Here is a 21098-nt window from a genome sequence, read left to right as displayed (position 1 = left end):
CAATCTGATTATTTGATTGATAATGATTTATGAGTGCATTTAGAGTATAAATCTACCATTTAATTTAATTTAATTTAATTTGACTTTATTTTATTTTATTTTATTTTATTTTATTTTATTAACTTGGGTTCTCAACGGGTTACTGTCTCAACTCATCACTCAATGGTGATGTTTTCCGCCATACGACTGAGAAAACTGAACGAAATAAGTGGTTGATTAAGTTTCTCGTCATAACAATGTCCGCTTGCAGTGCAACATCACAGCTACTGGGTGGCGCTGTTACACTATACGTTTTGGTTGTGTGTGAGGGGATCATTTTGGTGCTATGTGCATTCAGTGACTGCCAGAGACGCGTTGGAAGATTGAACTATTAACGTTCATTGCTCGAGCCAAATTATGGTTCAGTTAGGCCAGTACTGTTTGTTATCATCAAGAGGAAATTGTTAGAATCCTCCGACATTTTGTTGAAGAATTTAAGGATTTTTGCTAAACAATGGCGATAGACATCAAAAGACAATGGCTGGATGTGTGGATTTTTCTCTCTCTTGCTCTGCTGATTGTAATAAATTTGGAAGGAATCTCTGCTGAAATACGTTATTCCATTCAGGAAGAATTGAAAGTCGGGACGGCGGTTGGGAATATTGCAAAGGACCTTGGATTGGATCTTGGAAGACTAATGGAGAGGAATCTTCGCATCGTGTCGGGAGCAAAGCAAGATCTGTTTCAGGTAAACCAGAGAGATGGCGCTTTGTTAGTGAATCACAGAGTAGACAGGGAGGAAGTGTGCGGGAAAAGCGCCCCATGCCTCATAAAACTGAAAGCAGTGGTCGAAAATCCTTTGGAAATGCACCAAGTAATAGTTGAAATAATAGATGTAAATGATAACTTCCCTAAATATCCTGAAGAAAACTACACACTAGAAATACTGGAATCCGTTATAGTTGGGACTCGATTTCAAGTGGACGGAGCACACGACTCGGATGTTGGTTTGAATGGCTTACAGTCATACAAGCTAAGCCATAATCAGTATTTTCGCCTGGAAACAGAGGAATTTGGGAAAGATGGAAAGGTTCCTTTTTTAATATTACAGCGACCTTTGGACAGAGAAGAGATGGCTCAACACACTTTACTACTAACAGCTACAGACGGAGGAAAACCATCAAAATCGGCTACTATCAATATCACTGTTGTTGTGTCTGACATAAATGATAATTCACCCGTGTGTGACAAAGAGAAATATACCATTGCAATAAAGGAAAACGCACCTACAGGAACATTTCTGTTGAGAATCAATGCATCTGATGCTGATGAAGGGGTAAACGGTGAGGTCGAATATTCTTTACGGAATAAATTTAGAGGACTGTCATCTGAGCCATTTGAATTGGACACTAGAACAGGGAAACTCGTGGTGAAGGGGGCCCTTGATTTCGAGGAGGAGCAAGTGTATGAGATTAAGGTCCTGGCCGCGGATAAAGGTGCAGTTTCTCTCTCCACGCACTGCAATGTGGTCGTTAGAGTGGAAGACATGAATGATAACCAACCCGAAATAGACGTCACATCCCTTTCCAGTCGCATCCCCGAGGATGCACCTCCTGGCACTGTAGTGGCGTTAATGGGTGTGACCGACCGTGACTCAGGTGTGAACGGACAGGTGGTCTGCAGTGTACCGGGAGACTTACCGTTTGACTTAAAACCGTCGCCAGATGGACATTCTTACTCATTAGTCACCAAGGACTTTCTTGATAAGGAAACAATAAACATGTATAGCATCACAATAACGGCTAAGGATTTAGGAAGCCCTTCCCTGTCATCTACAAAGGTGTTACAGGTAGACGTGCTAGATGTTAATGATAACAAACCGCTATTCAGTGAAATCCCATATACTTTTTATGTAGCTGAAAACAACAAGCCCGGCATGCCAATTTTCTTAGTGAGCGCGTCTGATGCTGATGAAGGTGAGAACGCGGTAATTACATATTCGCTCGACCGCAAAAGTTTGGGAGCCGGTGTAACCTCCTTCTTGAATATAAATGAAATCAATGGCACTATTTCCGCTCTAAAAAGTTTTGACTTTGAAAGTCTGAAAACATTCCACTTTCATGTTGTTGCTTCAGACTCTGGAACTCCATCACTAAGCAGCAACGTCACAGTGAACGTGTTCATTCTGGATCAGAACGACAACGCTCCAGTCATCTTGTATCCAGTCACCACTAACGGTTCTGCTGAAGGTGTGGAGGAGATTCCCCGCAATGTGAACGCAGGACATTTGGTGACTAAAGTGAGAGCCTATGACGCTGATATAGGATATAACGGCTGGTTATTATTTTCACTGCAGGAAGTGACTGACCACAGTCTCTTTGCTTTGGACCGCTATACAGGACAGATACGAACACTTCGCTCATTCACAGAGACAGACGAGGCTGAGCATAAACTGGTCATACTGGTAAAAGACAATGGGAACGTTTCACTCTCAGCAACAGCTACTGTGATTATCAAGGCTGTGGAGCCCAAAGAGGCGTTTGCAGCTTCTGATGTTAAAAGCGCCGCAACAGATTATGAGGATAACAATGTGACTTTCTATCTGATGATAACTTTGGGCTCAGTTTCAGCGCTTTTTCTCATCAGTATCATCGTGCTGATTGTAATGCAGTGCTCCAAACCTACAGACTATTCCTCCAAGTATTTACAAGACCCAAATTATGACGGGACACTGTGCCACAGCATCCAGTACAGATCTGGAGACAGACGGTACATGTTAGTTGGACCCAGAATGAGTATAGGCTCTACTATAGTGCCGGGCAGCAATGGGAATACTCTAGTGGCCAACGACAGGAGGCGGACATCTGGAGAGGTAAGATTTTAATGACATATCAGGTTAGGTGCTGCATGATGAACAGAGTAAATTATGTTTCATGTATTGACACATTATCACAAATGCTTTTGTGGGTATAGAACAATATATCACGTTTTAATATAACCGCCTGTGCAGTCATCTCATCTGGTTCAGTCAAAATTACTGAATGGTCTCGAACGGGAGTAGCCATGGAGAGCACAGGAGCAGCTTGGCAACGATCAGCACCGGAGTCTGCAAGCAGAAGTGGCTATAAAGGCTCCCAACCAGGTGCAAAATATCACAGTAAATCAAGAGAGATTATGTCATGGCCTTTCCTATAGGCTAGTCTCTCCAGCCGCTGTTATGAGCGCGGGATCTCTGTTCAGCACCCTGGACAGTGACGGCCCGGCGCGTCCTGGTTGCAGGCGGTCTGGCCGGTTCAGCACCCCGGATAGCTCCTTGACCGCGGCCTGATGCCGGCTCCCTGAGTCGTGCTTCCAAGGGTGTGTCACACACACACACACACACACACACACACACACACACACACACACACACACACACACACACACACACACACACACACACACACACACACACACACACACACACACACACACACACACACACACACACACACACACACACACACACACCTTCTCATTAAGCAACATGTTAGGTATCGATCCCCCTGTTTGAAATGCAATTGCCTCTCTCCAAGGCGCTGAATTTAGACGAGAAGCAACCAGATATGCTATGAAGATATTATTTTGATAATTATTTTGAAGATGCGTACATAATTATGAAATCATGTAGGCTAAGCTAATAGATATAATGGCGCTGTCCATGGTGCTGATATTGAGTGTATGCGAGGAAATGAGTTGATCCAATGTTTCGCCTCGTCCAATTTTGTAACCCATAGCCACATGGTGTCAGTGTGACTTATAGCTGTGGCACTGATTCCGTATTGGCCCTGCCCATCTCTGGATCATTCATGTGCTGATGGAGTAGACGGCATATCGCAAGTAATATGATTAGCGGTTAATATTTATTGTGCGACGGCTTATCCGGATACAGGTTGCATTTAAAAACCAGGTGTTAATTGGGGGACATTGCCGAAATGGATCTGATCAGTCTGGTTACATGAGTAGGCCTACCCCGATCACTGTTTTGCTTCAGAAAAAAGCATAGTTTTTGCTACACGATGGGAAACAGAGGACAAAGGCGAAGAATGAACTGGTGGATTGCCCGATTTTTGTTGTTGTGCTTTGTGGAGCAGATCTTGGCACAGATAAGGTACTCTGTTCCAGAAGAGATCAAAGTGGGGTCCGTCGTTGGAAATGTCGCAAAGGATTTAGGACTTGACATCAACATTTTGACAGACAGGCGGTTCCGTATTGTCTCTGGCTCGAATCATGCTCTATTTCAGTTAAACCAGAACAATGGATTATTGTATGTTGAAAAGAAGATCGACCGCGAAGCGCTTTGTGATGATGGAGTCAGTCCGTGTTTAATAAACCTTAAAATTGTGGTTGAAAACCCTCTGGAAATACACTACGTTGGTGTTGAAATCACGGATGTCAATGATCACTCACCGACTTTTCCAGAAAGTGAGCAGCGCTTGGAAATATCAGAACATATTCCTCCAGGTACTCGTTTCAAAATACAAGCGGCTAGAGACCCCGATGTCGGTTTACATTCAGTTCGTTTTTACAGGCTGAGCTCAAACGACATTTTTGATATTGAAGTGAGAGACAGTGGAGGCGACAGGGTACCGTTTTTAGTGCTGAAAAAGCCTTTGGATAGGGAGCACAAGGCAAAGCATTGTTTAGTGTTAACGGCGCTTGATGGGGGCAATCCGCCGAAATCTGGGAGCCTTAATTTAACTATCACAGTATTAGATACCAATGACAATCGCCCTGTGTTCAGTCAAGACACCTATACAGTCTCATTATATGAAAATGCAAATGTTGGAACTCTCGTGATCAAATTAAACGCTACAGATTTAGATGAAGGTTCTAACAGCGCTATTGAATACACCCTTGGCAAAACACAAAATAAAAAAGTGTATGATACTTTTGCATTAGACAGCATCACTGGTGTGATTCGAGTGAAAGGAAACGTAGACTTTGAGGACACAGAGGTTTACAGACTGGATTTGCAGGCCTCTGATAAAGGCCAGCCACCCTGGACGGCTGAAAGTATAGTGGTCATAAATATCAAAGATGTGAACGACAATAAGCCCGATATAGAAATCACGTCATTGTCCAACGTAGTCCCGGAAGATTCAAAACCAGGCAGCGTTATCTCCCTCATCAGTGTGACGGACAGAGATTCTGGACTCAACGGTAAAGTTATTTGTACAATCTCAGATAATGTTCCATTTGATTTGACGCCATCTATTCAAGAGAACATGTACTCGCTTGTCACGAAGGGACGTTTAGATCGAGAAACCGTGTCACATTATGACATCACAATAACAGCTGCTGACTGTGGTCAGCCTCCTCTGTCCACCGTACAAACTTTGAGCGTTCAGGTATCAGATGTGAATGATAATCGGCCAGATTTTAGCCAGAACCCATTTGAACTATATTTAGTGGAAAACAATGCCCCTGGTGCATCGATATTCTCTGTAAGTGCTTCTGATGATGATTTGAATGAAAATGCAGCAATCACATATCATATTGTAAGAGGTGATGGGCGACAGGGTGCTATGGCATCTTTCCTGAATATCAATTCCGATAGTGGTCAAATCTCCGCGCTAAAAAGTTTTGACTTTGAAACTCTGAAAACATTCCAGTTTCAAGTTGTTGCTTCAGACTCTGGAACTCCATCACTAAGCAGCAACGTCACAGTGAACGTGTTCATTCTGGATCAGAACGACAACGCTCCAGTCATCTTGTATCCAGTCAGCACTAACGGTTCTGCTGAAGGTGTGGAGGAGATTCCCCGCAATGTGAACGCAGGACATTTGGTGACTAAAGTGAGAGCCTATGACGCTGATATAGGATATAACGGCTGGTTATTATTTTCACTGCAGGAAGTGACTGACCACAGTCTCTTTGCTTTGGACCGCTATACAGGACAGATAAGAACACTTCGCTCATTCACAGAGACAGACGAGGCTGAGCATAAACTGGTCATACTGGTAAAAGACAATGGGAACGTTTCACTCTCAGCAACAGCTACTGTGGTTGTCAAGGCTGTGGAGCCCAAAGAGGCTTTTGCTGCTTCTGATGTTAAAAGTGCAGCAACAGATGAAGAGGGGGATAATGTGACGTTTTATCTGATGATAACTTTGGGCTCAGTTTCAACACTTTTTCTCATCAGTATCATCGTGTTGATTGTAATGCAGTGCTCCAAACCCACAGACTATTCCTCCAAGTATTTACAAGACCCAAATTATGACGGGACACTGTGCCACAGCATCCAGTACAGATCTGGAGATAGACGATACATGTTAGTTGGACCCAGAATGAGTATAGGCTCTACTATAGTGCCGGGCAGCAATGGGAATACTCTAGTGGCACCTGATCGGAGACGGACATCTGGAGAGGTAAGATGGTTTTAATGACATAGGTTTTGCATGATTAGTGAAGCATCTGTTTAATGTATAACACATTAATGTTATTAGATGTTATTAGAACATCACCTCCACATTTCAAAATCACCGCCGGTGCAGTCATCTGGGTAAGAAAAGTTTGACTGCATGCATGTGCGTGTGCGTGTGTGTTTTAGTTTTCTCAACAAGCAATGTGCTATGTGGCTGTGTGCTGCTTGGGAATGCAGTTGCCTCTCTCCAAGGTGCTGGAGTTAAGCGCTCCGGTAATTCTGGTAATGCTTTACATGGACTGAAAGCCATACATCTTTTTCATGATATTCTTACAATCCTGAACGGGCATCTGGAGAGATAAGATAGTTTTAATGACATAATAGTAGTAGGCTATAGGTGCTGCATAATCAGTAGAACATATTTCATTTACATTGACCCATTACCACAAATGCTATTTGGGGTAGGCATATAGCAACCATCCCTGTTTTAAATCACTGCCTGAGCAGTCATATAGAACAGTTTAAATATGCAGTTTCTCATTAAGCAACGTGTTGTATCCTCTCTATTTGGAATGTAATTGCCTCTCTCCAAGGTGCTGAAATTAGGCCATGCGGTAATGGTTGTAGAAGTAACCAGAAAAATAAATAATGCTGAAGATTATTATTTTGACAATTATTTTGAAGATGCATGCTTTCTTGTACATAATTATGAAATAATGTAGGCTAAGTTCTTAGAAATAATGACGCTGTCCATGGTGCTGAATTGAGTGTATACGAGGAAAGGAGTGGCGTAATGATCAACTGTTTCACCCTCATATACAATGGTGTAACCCATAGCCACATGGTGTCAGTGTGACATAGGTTATGCCAGGGGTACTGATTCAGTATTGGCCCTGCCCATCTCTCTCTCCGGATAATTTCGGTTATATGGCAGATAGAGTAGACGGCATATCGCATGTTAATATGATTAGCGTTTACTATAGGCTACTGTGCGACTGCTTCTATTTGCCATTTTTTAAATGCGTCTGATCAGTCTGGTTACATGAGTACCGCGCTCTTTGCTTCAGATAAAGGCATCAGTTTTTGCTACACGATGGGAGACAGAGGACAAAGGCGAATAATGAACTGGTGGATTGCCCGAGTTTTGTTGCTGTGCTTTGGGGAGCCGATTTTGGCCCAGCTACGGTACTCTGTCCCAGAAGAGATCAAAGTGGGGTCCGTTGTTGGAAATGTCGCAAAGGATTTAGGACTTGACATCAGCATTTTGACAGACAGGCGGTTCCGTATTGTTTCTGGCTTGAATCATGCTCTGTTTCAGTTAAATCAGAACAATGGATTATTGTACGTTCAAAAGAAGATCGACCGCGAAGCGCTTTGTGATGATGGAGCCAGCCCATGTTTGATAAACCTTAAAATCGTTGTTGAAAACCCTCTGGAAATACATTACGTTGGTGTTGAGATAACGGATGTTAATGACCACTCACCGACTTTTCCAGAAAGTGAGCAGCGCTTGGAAATATCAGAACATATTCCTCCAGGTACTCGTTTCAAAATACATGCGGCCAGAGACCCTGATGTCGGGTTACAGTCAGTTCGTTTTTACAGGCTGAGCTCAACTGACATTTTTGATATTGAAGTGAGAGACAGCGAAGACGACAAGATACCGTTTTTAGTGTTGAAAAAGCCTTTGGATAGGGAGCACAAGGCAGAGCATTCTTTAGTGTTAACGGCGCTTGATGGGGGCAATCCGCCGAAAACTGGGAGCCTTAATTTAAGTATAACAGTATTAGACGCCAATGACAATCGCCCTGTGTTCAGTAAAGATACATATACTGTCTCATTATATGAAAATTCAAATATTGGAACTCTCGTGATCAAATTAAACGCTACAGATTCGGATGAAGGTTCTAACAGCGCAATTGAATACACCTTTGGAAAAACACAGAAGAAAAACGTGTATGATACATTTGCATTAGATGGCATCACTGGTGAGATTCGAGTCAAAGGAAATATAGACTTTGAGGATACAGAGGTTTATAGACTGGATGTGCAAGCTTCTGATAAAGGCCAGCCACCCTGGACGGCCGAATGTAGAATTGTCATAAAAATCAAAGATGTGAATGATAATAAGCCAGATATAGAAGTCACATCATTGTCCAACGTAGTCCCAGAAGATTCAAAGTCTGGTAGTGTTATTTCTCTTATCAGTGTGACGGACAGAGATTCAGGAGTCAACGGTAAAGTTATTTGCACAATCTCAGATAATGTTCCATTTGATTTGACGCCATCTATTCAGGAGAACATGTACTCTCTTGTGACAAAGGGACGTTTAGACAGAGAAAACGTGTCACACTATGACATCACAATAACAGCTACTGACTGTGGTCAGCCTCCTCTGTCCACTGTAAAAACTTTGAGCGTTCAGGTATCAGATGTGAATGATAACAGGCCGAATTTTAGCCAGAACCCATTTGAACTGTATTTAGTGGAAAACAATCCCCCTGGCGCATCAATATTCTCTGTAAGTGCTTCTGATGACGACTTGAGTGAAAATGCAGCAATCACATATCATATTGTAAGAGGTGATGGGCGACAGGGTGCTATGGAATCTTTCCTAAATATCAATTCAGATAATGGACATATTTCCGCGCTAAAGAGTTTTGACTTTGAAACTCTGAAAACATTCCAGTTTCAAGTTGTTGCCTCAGACTCTGGAACCCCATCACTAAGCAGCAACGTCACAGTGAACGTGTTCATTCTGGATCAGAACGACAACGCTCCAGTCATCTTGTATCCAGTCAGCACTAACGGTTCTGCTGAAGGTGTGGAAGAGATTCCTCGCAATGTGAACGCAGGACATTTGGTGACTAAAGTGAGAGCCTATGACGCTGATATAGGATATAACGGCTGGTTATTATTTTCACTGCAGGAAGTGACTGACCACAGTCTCTTTGCTTTGGACCGCTATACAGGACAGATAAGAACACTTCGCTCATTTACAGAGACAGACGAGGCTGAGCATAAACTGGTCATACTGGTAAAAGACAATGGGAACGTTTCACTCTCAACAACAGCTACTGTGATTATCAAGGCTGTGGAGCCCAAAGAGGCTTTTGCTGCTTCTGATGTTAAAAGTGCAGCAACAGATGAAGAGGGGGATAATGTGACGTTTTATCTGATGATAACTTTGGGCTCAGTTTCAACACTTTTTCTCATTAGTATCATCGTGTTGATTGTAATGCAGTGCTCCAAACCCACAGACTATTCCTCCAAGTATTTACAAGACCCAAATTATGACGGGACACTGTGCCACAGCATCCAGTACAGATCTGGAGACAGACGATACATGTTAGTTGGACCAAGAATGAGTATAGGCTCTACTATAGTCCCGGGTAGCAATGGGAATACTCTCGTGGTCCCCGACAGGAGGCGGGCGTCTGCAGAGGTAAGCACACATGTTTTTATTTATTTATTTATTTATTTATTTATTTATTTATTTATTTATTTATTTATTTATTTATTTATTTATTTATTTATTTATTTATTTATGTATTCATAGCCATGTGTATGCATGTGTATAGGCATTACATTGTCTAACATGCACTCAAGGGGAATTTACTTCAAGTTACTTTGAGATGGCATAAAGGCAAATGTTATCTTTAAAAAAGAATCAACACTTTCTATTTTTTCCGTGAAAGTGCTGTCATGAAGTGAATTATTTTGAATGTATTGCAATTTTGTCGGCTGTTTAATCCCCGAAAAGCTGCTAGCATAAAACACTTGGGTCTATAGTGCTGTCCATGGTGCTGATATTTAGTTTTGTGGGTTTCGGTCAAAGTTGTGGGGATTTTCAACTCGTGGCTAAAGTCTCCGTACCGTTTCGGATTTAAACGAATCGCTGGCTTTCCACATGGTGTCAGTGTCATATAATGATACAGAATTGTGGATTATAGCGCAGGCCCAGCCCCTTTCTGAGGTTTTGTTCAGCCGCAAAGAGACATAACCTTTTATCAGACGGAGTAGCGGCTTAGCTTAAACATGGGATATCATTTTACAACATAGCCTTTGGCAGTGGTGATATTTTGTAACGACTTTTTTTGTATACGTAGCCTATATTTGCCTACTCTAACGATGGGATCCGGAGGACAAAGGCGGAGAATAGAGTGGTGGGTTGCGCTGCGTTTTTGTGTGTTGCTCAGCTGCTTGGAGACGGCTTCTACTCAGATAAAATATTCTATTCCAGAGGAAGGAAAAGTGGGATCCGTTGTTGGAAATGTCGCCAAGGATCTGGGACTGGATATCAGTTCATTGGAGGAAAGACGGCTTCGTATTGTTTCTGGATCTAAAGATGTTCAGTTTGAAGTAAACCAGAACAATGGCGTATTGTATGTCCATAAAAATATCGACAGAGAGGAGCTCTGTGACAGCACTGCGCCATGTTTAATTAACCTAAAAATGGTGATAGAGAACCCTTTGGAGATACATTATGTGGGAGTTGAGATTGTCGATATAAATGATAATTCACCCAGTTTTCAAGAGGAGGAGAAATTATTAGAAATACCCGAGTCCACTCTCCCTGGCAAGCGTTTCCAATTACCAGCTGCTATGGATCCAGATGTTGTCATCAACACTGTGCGTGTCTATAAATTAAATCACAACGAACATTTTAATATGCAGATTCGAGAAATGGGAGATGACAAGATGCCATTCTTAGTTTTGCAAAAGTCTCTCGATCGGGAAAAACAGTCTGAGCACAAATTGATTCTGACAGCAGTCGACGGTGGAAGTCCACCGAGATCAGGGACTCTTAATGTCACAGTCACCGTCCTTGATTCAAATGACAACCATCCTATATTTAGCCAGGATATGTACTCCGTAACATTGCGTGAAAATGTTGAAGTTGGTGCAATTGCAATACAAGTTAAGGCAACTGATGAGGATGATGGTGCAAATGGGGATGTTGAATATTTTTTGGGTAGTCAACTTGACCCCAAAATATATGATATGTTTCGTTTAGATGAGAACACGGGTGAAATTAGAGTTAAAGGACACATTGATTTTGAGACTGTTGAGGTTTATAAGTTAGACATCCATGCAACGGATAAAGGACAACCTCCAATGAGTACGGAGTGCAGGGTAATCATCAAAATACTCGACGTAAATGACAACAAACCTGAAATAGAGGTAACATCCCTATCGAATATGGTATCTGAAGATTCAAAACTTGGTACTGTTGTTTCTCTAATTAGTATTACAGACCAAGACGCCGGCGTGAACGGAAAAGTTATTTGCAGTCTTTCAGAAAATGTACCATTCGAATTAAAACCATCATTTCAAGATAATATGTATTCTTTAGTTTTGAAACATCGCTTGGATCGAGAATCAGTTTCGTATTATGACATCACTATCACAGCTACTGACTGTGGTCAGCCTCCCCTGTCAACATTCAAATCTCTGGGTATTCAGGTATCAGATGTGAATGATAATAACCCGGAGTTCTTGCAGAATCCAATTGAACATTATCTTGTAGAAAATAACAACCCGGGTAAATCATTTTTTTCTGTTAGCGCTTCTGATAAAGACTTGAATGAAAATGCTGCAATATCTTATCATATAGTAAGAGGAGGAGGGAATCAGGATAAAATGGCATCTTTTTTGAACATCAATTCAGAAAATGGACATATTTCCGCGCTAAAAAGTTTTGACTTTGAAACACTAAAAACATTCCACTTCCACGTTGTTGCCACAGACTCTGGAACTCCATCACTAAGCAGCAACATCACAGTGAAGGTGTTCATTCTGGATCAGAACGACAACGCTCCAGTCATCTTGTATCCAGTCAGCACTAACGGTTCTGCTGAAGGTGTGGAGGAGATTCCCCGCAATGTGAACGCAGGACATTTGGTGACTAAAGTGAGAGCATATGACGCTGATATAGGATATAACGGCTGGTTATTATTTTCACTGCAGGAAGTGACTGACCACAGTCTCTTTGCTTTGGACCGCTATACAGGACAGATAAGAACACTTCGCTCATTCACAGAGACAGACGAGGCTGAGCATAAACTGGTCATTCTGGTAAAAGACAATGGGAACGTTTCACTCTCAGCAACAGCTACTGTGATTATCAAGGCTGTGGAGCCCAAAGAGGCGTTTGCAGCTTCTGATGTTAAAAGTGCAGCAAAAGATGAAGAAGACAATAACGTCATATTTTATTTGATCATAACTTTGGGCTCAGTTTCAACACTTTTTCTCATCAGTATCATCGTGTTGATTGTAATGCAGTGCTCCAAACCCACAGACTATTCCTCCAAGTATTTACAAGACCCAAATTACGACGGGACACTGTGTCACAGCATCCAGTACAGATCTGGAGACAGACGGTACATGTTAGTTGGACCCAGAATGAGTATAGGCTCTACTATAGTCCCGGGCAGCAATGCGAATACTCTAGTGCTCCCCGACAGAAGACGAACATCTGGAGAGGTAAGAATTATTAGAATTTTTAAAGCAGGATGTGCGACTGCATGCTTACTGACAACATTATGTTCCTAATTATCTGTTTATGCTGAATTATGATGTCATAGTTGTTTCATTGCAATGTTCACAGTCACGTGGACCTTTAGTCGAGGAGAGGTGTTGTTGTCGCTGTCTACCTCTGTGTTGCTGAATTGAGAGCGGGGGATAATGGCGTTTGCATCTGCTATAAATGCTTTTATTCTTTATCTCATACAATTGCTTCTTTAAACGTCTGGGTCTGACCCTTTCAAAGTAGGCTACATCACAAACGGTCCATGTTGCTGCAACTCCAGGACCTATACTTCCGGGAACTTTTGTGAGGTAAAAACTGGTCCTTTGGAGTGAATGGAGATGTCGCGACTCCTCTATATACGGCTCTGGATATATGTTTCTTCATTTCGCTGTGATGAACCAATGAGCAATTAGCGCTCAGCTCGAGGCGTTTCCCATCATTTTTGGAGCTAGTCGGGTGCAGTTGGTGGGGAGCAACTGCAGCGCCTCACTCGAAATCTGCGCCTGCCTCGCTCACGAAACTGCGCAGGGCGTGTTCATCTCAAACGAGTCAAGTGTCATGTTCAGTAGCTACCTCAGACTTGTCGTCGTCGAGAGCAGACAGGAGAGGATGTGTTGCTGTCGCTGTCTACCTTTGTGGTGCTGAATTGAGTGAGGCCGTCTTGAATCTGCAATGCTTTTATTATTTATTTTTAAATGTTTTATTTGACAAATGCGGTTTTCTCCTGTTTCTATTTTTCCAGTAAGCTACACTCAGCGTTTATTATTAACTTTCGTCAAGGGTTTAAGTCTTAGATAAAGTTTACATATCGAAGCCCTCGCCACTCGGTGTCAGTGTGACATGGGTTATGGTCATTCTCTATAATTATGCCCTGCCCCTGACTGTTTTGTTACTCAGATCAGACTGAGTAAGATGACGGCAAGACCCCTTTTAAACGGCCTATAAAATGATGAACACGATTAAACTGTTACGAGTTGAGTGCGTGGAAATGTTTTGGTGATTTGACTGAAGGACTATCTGCTGTTATTATTGGGATCGACGTTGGATACCATTAAACCATGGGTGACAGAAGACAAAGTCGAAAATTGGAGTACTGGTGGGTTGTACTGCTTTTCTGTCTGATGCTGTGCTTCGTGCAGCAGGCTTCTGCTCAGATTAGATACACCGTTCCAGAGGAAGTAAATGTGGGATCCGTGGTTGGGAACGCTGCAAAAGATCTCGGACTTGACATCGGTACGTTGGTCGAGAGACGGTTTCGTATTGTTTCTGGCTCAAGGGACGATCTATTTACGGTAAACCAGAACAATGGAGCATTGCTAGTCCACAAGAATATCGACAGAGAATTGATATGTGATGGAAACGGCGCTTGTTTGATAAATCTTAAAATTATCGTTGAAAACCCCCTGGAGATTCACTATGTTAGTGTAGAAATAACTGATATAAATGACCACGCTCCCACCTTTCCAGAAAGCATGCAGCATTTTGAAATAGCTGAACACACAATGCTTGGGAAGCGTTTCCAGATACAGGCTGCACAAGATCCAGATTTAGGGAGGAATTCTATCCGTTTATATAAATTGAGTCGGAATGACCATTTTGAAATCGAGATGAGAGAGGATGAATATAAAATACCATTCTTAGTTTTGAGAAAAGCGCTAGATAGAGAATTCAAGTCCAAACACAGTTTAGTTCTTACTGCAAGTGATGGAGGTAATCCACAAAGATCAGGCACATTAAATATTACTATCAATGTGCTCGACTCAAATGACAACCGCCCGGTATGTAGTCAGGATACGTATTCAGTAAGTCTGCAGGAAAATGCCCCTCTTGGCACAGTTATTATTCGAGTGAACGCGACTGACTTGGATGAAGGTTCTAATAGTGATCTGGAGTATTCCTGGGATAAAAATGTCAAAAGTAAAGCATTTACTTTAGATACACTCAGTGGTGAAATTCGGGTTAAAGGTGCAGTTGATTTCGAGGAGACAGATGCATACAGACTAGATGTGCAAGTGTCTGATAAAGGGCAGCCTCCTTTGACTGAAGATTGTAGAGTTATCATAAAAATAATAGATATTAACGATAACCAGCCAGAGATAGAGGTCACATCGCTGTCTAGCGTAGTTGCCGAGAATTCGAAACCAGGAACAGTGATCTCTCTCATCAGTGTTACCGATAAAGACTCGGGTATGAATGGGAAAGTGATATGCAGTCTGTCACAAAATGTTCCATTTGAACTAAAACCATCATTTCAGGACAACATGTACTCATTAGTGACAAAGCAGAGTTTGGATCGGGAACTGCTGTCTCATTATGCCATCATTATAACAGCTACTGACTGTGGTACACCTCCCTTGTCCTCTGAAAAAACTCTAAATATTGAGGTATCGGATGTGAATGATAACATCCCCAAATTCTCACAAAATCCACTGAACCTTTACTTAACGGAAAATAATCCACCTGGCGCGTCTATATTCTGTGTGAGCGCTTTTGATATCGACTTGAACGAGAATGCAGCAATATTATATCATATTGCAAGAGTTGAGGAAGCACAACATAAAATGGACAACTTTCTTAATATAAATTATGAAAATGGTGAAATTACCGCCCTAAAAAGTTTTGACTTTGAAACTCTGAAAACATTCCAGTTCCAAGTTGTTGCCTCAGACTCTGGAACTCCATCACTAAGCAGCAACGTCACAGTGAACGTGTTCATTCTGGATCAGAACGACAACGCTCCAGTCATCTTGTATCCAGTCAGCAGCACTAACGGTTCTGCTGAAGGTGTGGAGGAGATTCCCCGCAATGTGAACGCAGGACATTTGGTGACTAAAGTGAGAGCCTATGACGCTGATATAGGATATAACGGCTGGCTATTATTTTCACTGCAGGAAGTGACTGACCACAGTCTCTTTGCTTTGGACCGCTATACAGGACAGATAAGAACACTTCGCTCATTCACAGAGACAGACGAGGCTGAGCATAAACTGGTCATACTGGTAAAAGACAATGGGAACGTTTCACTCTCAGCAACAGCTACTGTGATTATCAAGGCTGTGGAGCCCAAAGAGGCTTTTGCAGCTTCTGATATTAAAAGTGCAACACAAGATTCTGAGGATAACAATGTGACTTTCTATCTGATGATAACTTTGGGCTCAGTTTCAACACTTTTTCTCATCAGTATCATCGTGCTGATTGTAATGCAGTGCTCCAAACCCACAGACTATTCCTCCAAGTATTTACAAGACCCAAATTATGACGGGACACTGTGCCACAGCATCCAGTACAGATCTGGAGACAGACGATACATGTTAGTTGGACCCAGAATGAGTATAGGCTCTACTATAGTTCCGGGCAGCAATGGAAATACTCTAGTGGCCCCTGACAGGAGATGTACGTCTGAAGAGGTAAGCTGTTTAAACATTTAATTTACAGAGGCATGGTACATGTTGACAAGCAATCAATTCATTGTGTGCTGTTATAGCTCCACCATACCAAGAGTAGCTTGAATGGTCAAACTTACATCTAAAGCTTTTTGTTAAACCCAAAGCAGTGTGATGCGTTGGTGTTCGCTGTCCAAAGAGTGCTGAAATTCGTATGGTCTCTGGTAGCCTATAGAAACAGTGCCCTGCACGGTATTACTGTTGAAAAATAAATATATTTCCAAATATCTTACTTTTACCATAACATAGATTGGCGACAGTCATCTGGTGAGGTAAAACTTATTTTAACCTTTTAATGCATTGCTTTGTCATATTCTTACTGGTAACCAAGATTCCCATATTTTTGACTTGAGAACAGTTTTCATCTCATCATGTAGGCAATACTGTAACCACTTAATCTTTAGTTAAAGAAGACTGCGCCTGCTGGTGTTCGCTGTCCATGGTGCTGATATGCGCATGCTCAGTATAGTTTTCAAGCATGCACGAGCATGCAAACGTATTTAGCTTTGTTATTTGTCCACATGGTGTCAGTGTTACAGCAGGGAATTACTTAGCCTTGTTTAGAGTAAGCTCGGCTCTCTCCGCTTTTTATTCACCTCAAAGGAAGACGAGGAAATCACGTCATGGTTTTTGTACTGGATATGTATTTTATTTTTGCAAAGCTGGTCTTATGAAATGAAAGTCACCTCGTGGTCAAGTGAAGTGATTTTACTCTTATACAAATTTGTGGGTGTATTAGTAATCATACTAAGGACGGCGAAGGACAACGAGGCAGAATGGTGTCCTGTTCGGATGTGCTTTTCTCTCTGCTGCTGTGCTTCGGCGAGCTGGTTTCTGCTCAAATAAGATACTCTACTCCAGAAGAGCTTAAAGTGGGATCTCTGGTCGGAAATGTTGCTAAGGATTTGGGACTTGATATTCGTACCTTGACAGATAGGCGTTTTCGTATCGTGTCTGGATCCAAGGAGTCGCTATTTGAGGTAAACCCGAACAATGGGATTTTGTACGTGCATAAGACTCTCGACCGAGAAGAGCTCTGCGACGGCAATGATGCTTGCTTGGTTGATCTGAAAATTGTTGTTGAAAATCCTCTTGAAATCCATTATGTCAGTGTGGAAATCACGGATGCTAATGACCATGCACCCAGTTTTGCAGAGAGAGGAAAGATAATAGAAATAGTAGAAACCACTTTACCAGGAGCGAAATTTCAATTACCAGTTGCCCGTGATCCAGATGTTGGGAGCAATTCCGTCCAGCGTTATAAACTGAGTGACAACGTTAATTTTCAACTCGAAATCAGAGATAGGGGAGAGGACAAAACCCCGTTCTTAGTCCTACAGAGGCAATTGGACAGAGAACAAAAAGCAAATCACAGCTTGATTCTAACAGCTATAGATGGAGGGAACCCACAAAAATCAGCAAATCTCAATCTTACCATAAAAGTTCTTGATATCAATGATAACAGGCCAATGTTTTCCAAAGAGATTTACTCAGTGACGTTACAGGAAAACGTCGCTATTGGTACAATGATAATCAAAGTCCAAGCAACAGATTTGGATGAGGGAACGAATGGTGATGTCGAGTATGCCTTTGGAAGTGACATGAACACCAACATTCTAAACCTATTCATTATAGACAGAAATACAGGAGAAATTCGAGTTAACGGACTAATTGATTATGAGACAATTGAAGTTTTTAAGTTAGATGTTCAAGCTTCTGACAAAGGCCAGCCGCCAATGACAATGGATTGTAGAGTTATAATAAAAATTCAAGATGTCAATGACAATAAACCAGAGATAGAGGTGACATCCATCTCCAACGCGGTCCCCGAGGATTCAAAACGTGGAACGGTAATTTCTCTCATTACCTTTATTTATACAGGGAGAGTCCCTTGAGAGCAAGCTCTCATTTACAAGGGAGCCCTGGTGTACAAAGAACATATACAGCAGTTACAAAATTACAGGTTAACACAGCAGACAATAACAAGCATCAAGAGCATAATTAAATAATTTCAAATAAAACATGAACACACCTTGCGAGGAATGCTTTCTAAAAGTGCTTTAAAAGAAGCAAGCGGGATCAAATTATCCATTTTTAAGTTTTCCTGGAGCACATTCCATCTGTTGGGGGCGAACCAAGAAAAAGCAGTCTTTCCTTGTTCGGTTCGCACCCGTGGGACAGACAGTCTGATATAGGACCGCGATCGTGTTTGATAACCTCCACTGTTACAAGAAAGGAGTGCGGATAAGTAAGGTGGAAGTTTCCCAATTAATGCTTTATAAATAAATATCAGACAGTGCTGATCTCTACGCTCCGACAGGGAGGACCAACCCACATTTTCGTACAGAATACAATGATGTGTACTGAAAGCATCACCTGTAACAAAACGTAGAGCGCTATGATATACAGCATCAAGAGGCTTTAAGACGGATGGAGAGGCATACATGTAAATCACATCACCATAATCAAAAACTGACATTATCAAAGATTGGACAACAGTTTTTCTGGCCAATAGTGAAAAACAAGACTTGTTTCTATACAAAAAGCCGATTTTTCTCCTCAAATTCTTTGTGAGATGTTCTACATGTACATGAAAAGAAAGTTTGGTGTCCAACCAAATACCAAGATACTTATAAGAATGGACTAATTGAATTTGGTCGCCTTGAAGCGTACGGATACACAAATTATCATTTCTGTTTAAAGATCTTGAGAACAACATCCACTTTGTCTTAGTGGAGTTCAAAACTAATTTAAGATCGAACAGGGACCGTTGCAACGAATCAAAAGCGGCCTGCAAAGATAAGACGGCCTGTGCCGGGGTGGGTCCAAAACAATATAAGATTGTGTCGTCCGCGTAATAATGGACATTGCAGAGATCAGAAGGAAGAAAAATGTTATTTATATAAAGAGTGAACAGGATAGGCCCGGAAATGGAACCTTGGGGCACGCCCTTCCCGACGTCCAATGAAATGGATTTGATATTTTCCGCCATTACAGACTGTTTCCTTCCAGTCAGATAGTTAGTAAACCATCTGACTGAGGGGTCGTCTAATCCGATGGCGGACAACTGAGCAATCAGGATGTTGTGATCTACTGATCTACTGTATTAGCGTTAAGGATGATGATTCTGGCCTAAATGGCAAAGTAATATGCATAATTTCAGATAATGTACCATTTGAATTAAAAGCCTCGGTTAAGGAGAACATGTATTCATTAGTGACAAAAGAAACATTGGACAGAGAAACCGTCTCACATTATGACATCACAATAACAGCTACTGACTATGGTCAGCCTCCTCTTTCCACATTAAAAACTCTGAGTATTCACGTGTCAGATGTGAATGATAACAAACCAGAGTTTCCACATAATCCTCTAGAATTGTATTTGGTGGAAAATAATGCACCAGGTGCATTCATATTATCTGTGAGTGCATTTGACAATGACTTGAATGAAAATGCTGCAATATCCTATGATATTGTTAGAGGGGAAGGAAGTCATAATGATATGAGATCTTTCCTTAATATAAATTCTGACAATGGCCAAATCTCCGCGCTAAAAAGTTTTGACTTTGAAATACTGAAAAAGTTCCAGTTCCAAGTTGTTGCCTCAGACTCTGGAAGTCCATCACTAAGCAGCAACGTCACAGTGAACGTGTTCATTCTGGATCAGAACGACAAGGCTCCAGTCATCTTGTATCCAGTCAGCACTAACGGATCTGCTGAAGGTGTGGAGGAGATTCCCCGCAATGTGAACGCAGGACATTTGGTGACCAAAGTGAGAGCCTATGACGCTGATATAGGATATAACGGCTGGTTATTATTTTCACTGCAGGAAGTGACTGACCACAGTCTCTTTGCTTTGGACCGCTATACAGGACAGATAAGAACACTTCGCTCATTCACAGAGACAGACGAGGCTGAGCATAAACTGGTCATACTGGTCAAAGACAATGGGAACGTTTCACTCTCAGCAACAGCTACTGTGATTATCAAGGCAGTGGAGCCCAAAGAGGCTTTTGCAGCTTCTGATGTTAAAAGTGCAGCAAAAGATGAAGAGGGGGATAATGTGACGTTTTATCTGATGATAACTTTGGGCTCAGTTTCAACACTTTTTCTCATCAGCATCATCGTGCTGATTGTAATGCAGTGCTCCAAACCCATAGACTATTCCTCCAAGTATTTACAAGACCCAAATTATGATGGGACACTGTGCCACAGCATCCAGTACAGATCTGGAGACAGAAGATATATGTTAGTTGGACCCAGAATGAGTATAGGTTCTACTATAGTCCCAGGCAGTAATGGGAATACTCTAGTGGCCCCAGACAGGAGACGGACATCTGGAGAGGTAAGAATTGTTTGATTTTCTTAAAGCAAGGTATGCATCTGCATAATGTTTTCCACTGGCAACATTATCAATAGTATGTTTTAGGCTTAATCAGACTGATATGATGTCACAGTTTGTTTCGTAACACTATTTGAACAAGGGGTGTGCATAAGACTGATATGACACTGTCATAACCATGACATGACATGCCATGAACATAAATTAGGTTTTCTGGATGTTTATGACTGCTGTCATTATTTGTCATTCGGAATTATGTCATTGTTAATGTAATGGCTTCCTTATGACAACTTAACATTATAAACCACATGACCTGTCAATGTCTTTGTTATGACAACTTGGCATTAACCAAGACAGTGTAATTACACTTAATGGCATCTTAATGAAAAGTTAA

The 21098-nt window shown here is 41.7% G+C and overlaps 3 protein-coding genes and 1 pseudogene across 4 annotated transcripts in view; all 4 read left to right on the top strand.

Annotated features, from left to right (window-relative positions):
- Positions 1-493: 493 nt before the first annotated feature.
- LOC310790483 (protocadherin alpha-3-like) overlaps positions 494-21098 on the top strand; it is a gene marked incomplete at its 5' end in the record, with an annotated part of 213351 nt that continues 192746 nt past the window's right edge. The window contains one exon of the mRNA XM_083652187.1: positions 494-2851. Within this exon, the coding sequence (XP_083508313.1) occupies positions 494-2851 (2358 nt within the window). The remainder of the gene's footprint in view (positions 2852-21098) is intronic.
- On the top strand, positions 4038-6404 carry LOC310790784 (protocadherin alpha-3 pseudogene; annotated as a pseudogene). The gene has a single exon. The product of its transcript is annotated as a protocadherin alpha-3 pseudogene (transcript).
- LOC310790783 (protocadherin alpha-3-like) lies at positions 7960-13073 on the top strand (the record flags this gene model as incomplete). Its single annotated transcript, XM_083652503.1, has 4 exons — positions 7960-7972; positions 8278-8810; positions 11852-12871; positions 13062-13073. The coding sequence occupies 4 exons, from the start codon at positions 7960-7962 to the stop codon at positions 13071-13073; spliced, it is 1578 nt and encodes a 525-aa protein (XP_083508629.1).
- LOC310790782 (protocadherin beta-4-like) lies at positions 15479-20722 on the top strand (the record flags this gene model as incomplete). The annotated part of the gene is made up of 2 exons (XM_083652502.1): positions 15479-15571; positions 19952-20722. The coding sequence occupies 2 exons, from the start codon at positions 15479-15481 to the stop codon at positions 20720-20722; spliced, it is 864 nt and encodes a 287-aa protein (XP_083508628.1).

The sequence above is a fragment of the Poromitra crassiceps genome (assembly GCF_964638095.1).
Source record: "Poromitra crassiceps genome assembly, chromosome: 15".
Classification (NCBI taxonomy): domain Eukaryota; kingdom Metazoa; phylum Chordata; class Actinopteri; order Beryciformes; family Melamphaidae; genus Poromitra; species Poromitra crassiceps.
The sequence above is the reverse complement of the archived record's forward strand: the minus strand, read 5'-3'. Positions and strand labels throughout refer to the sequence as shown.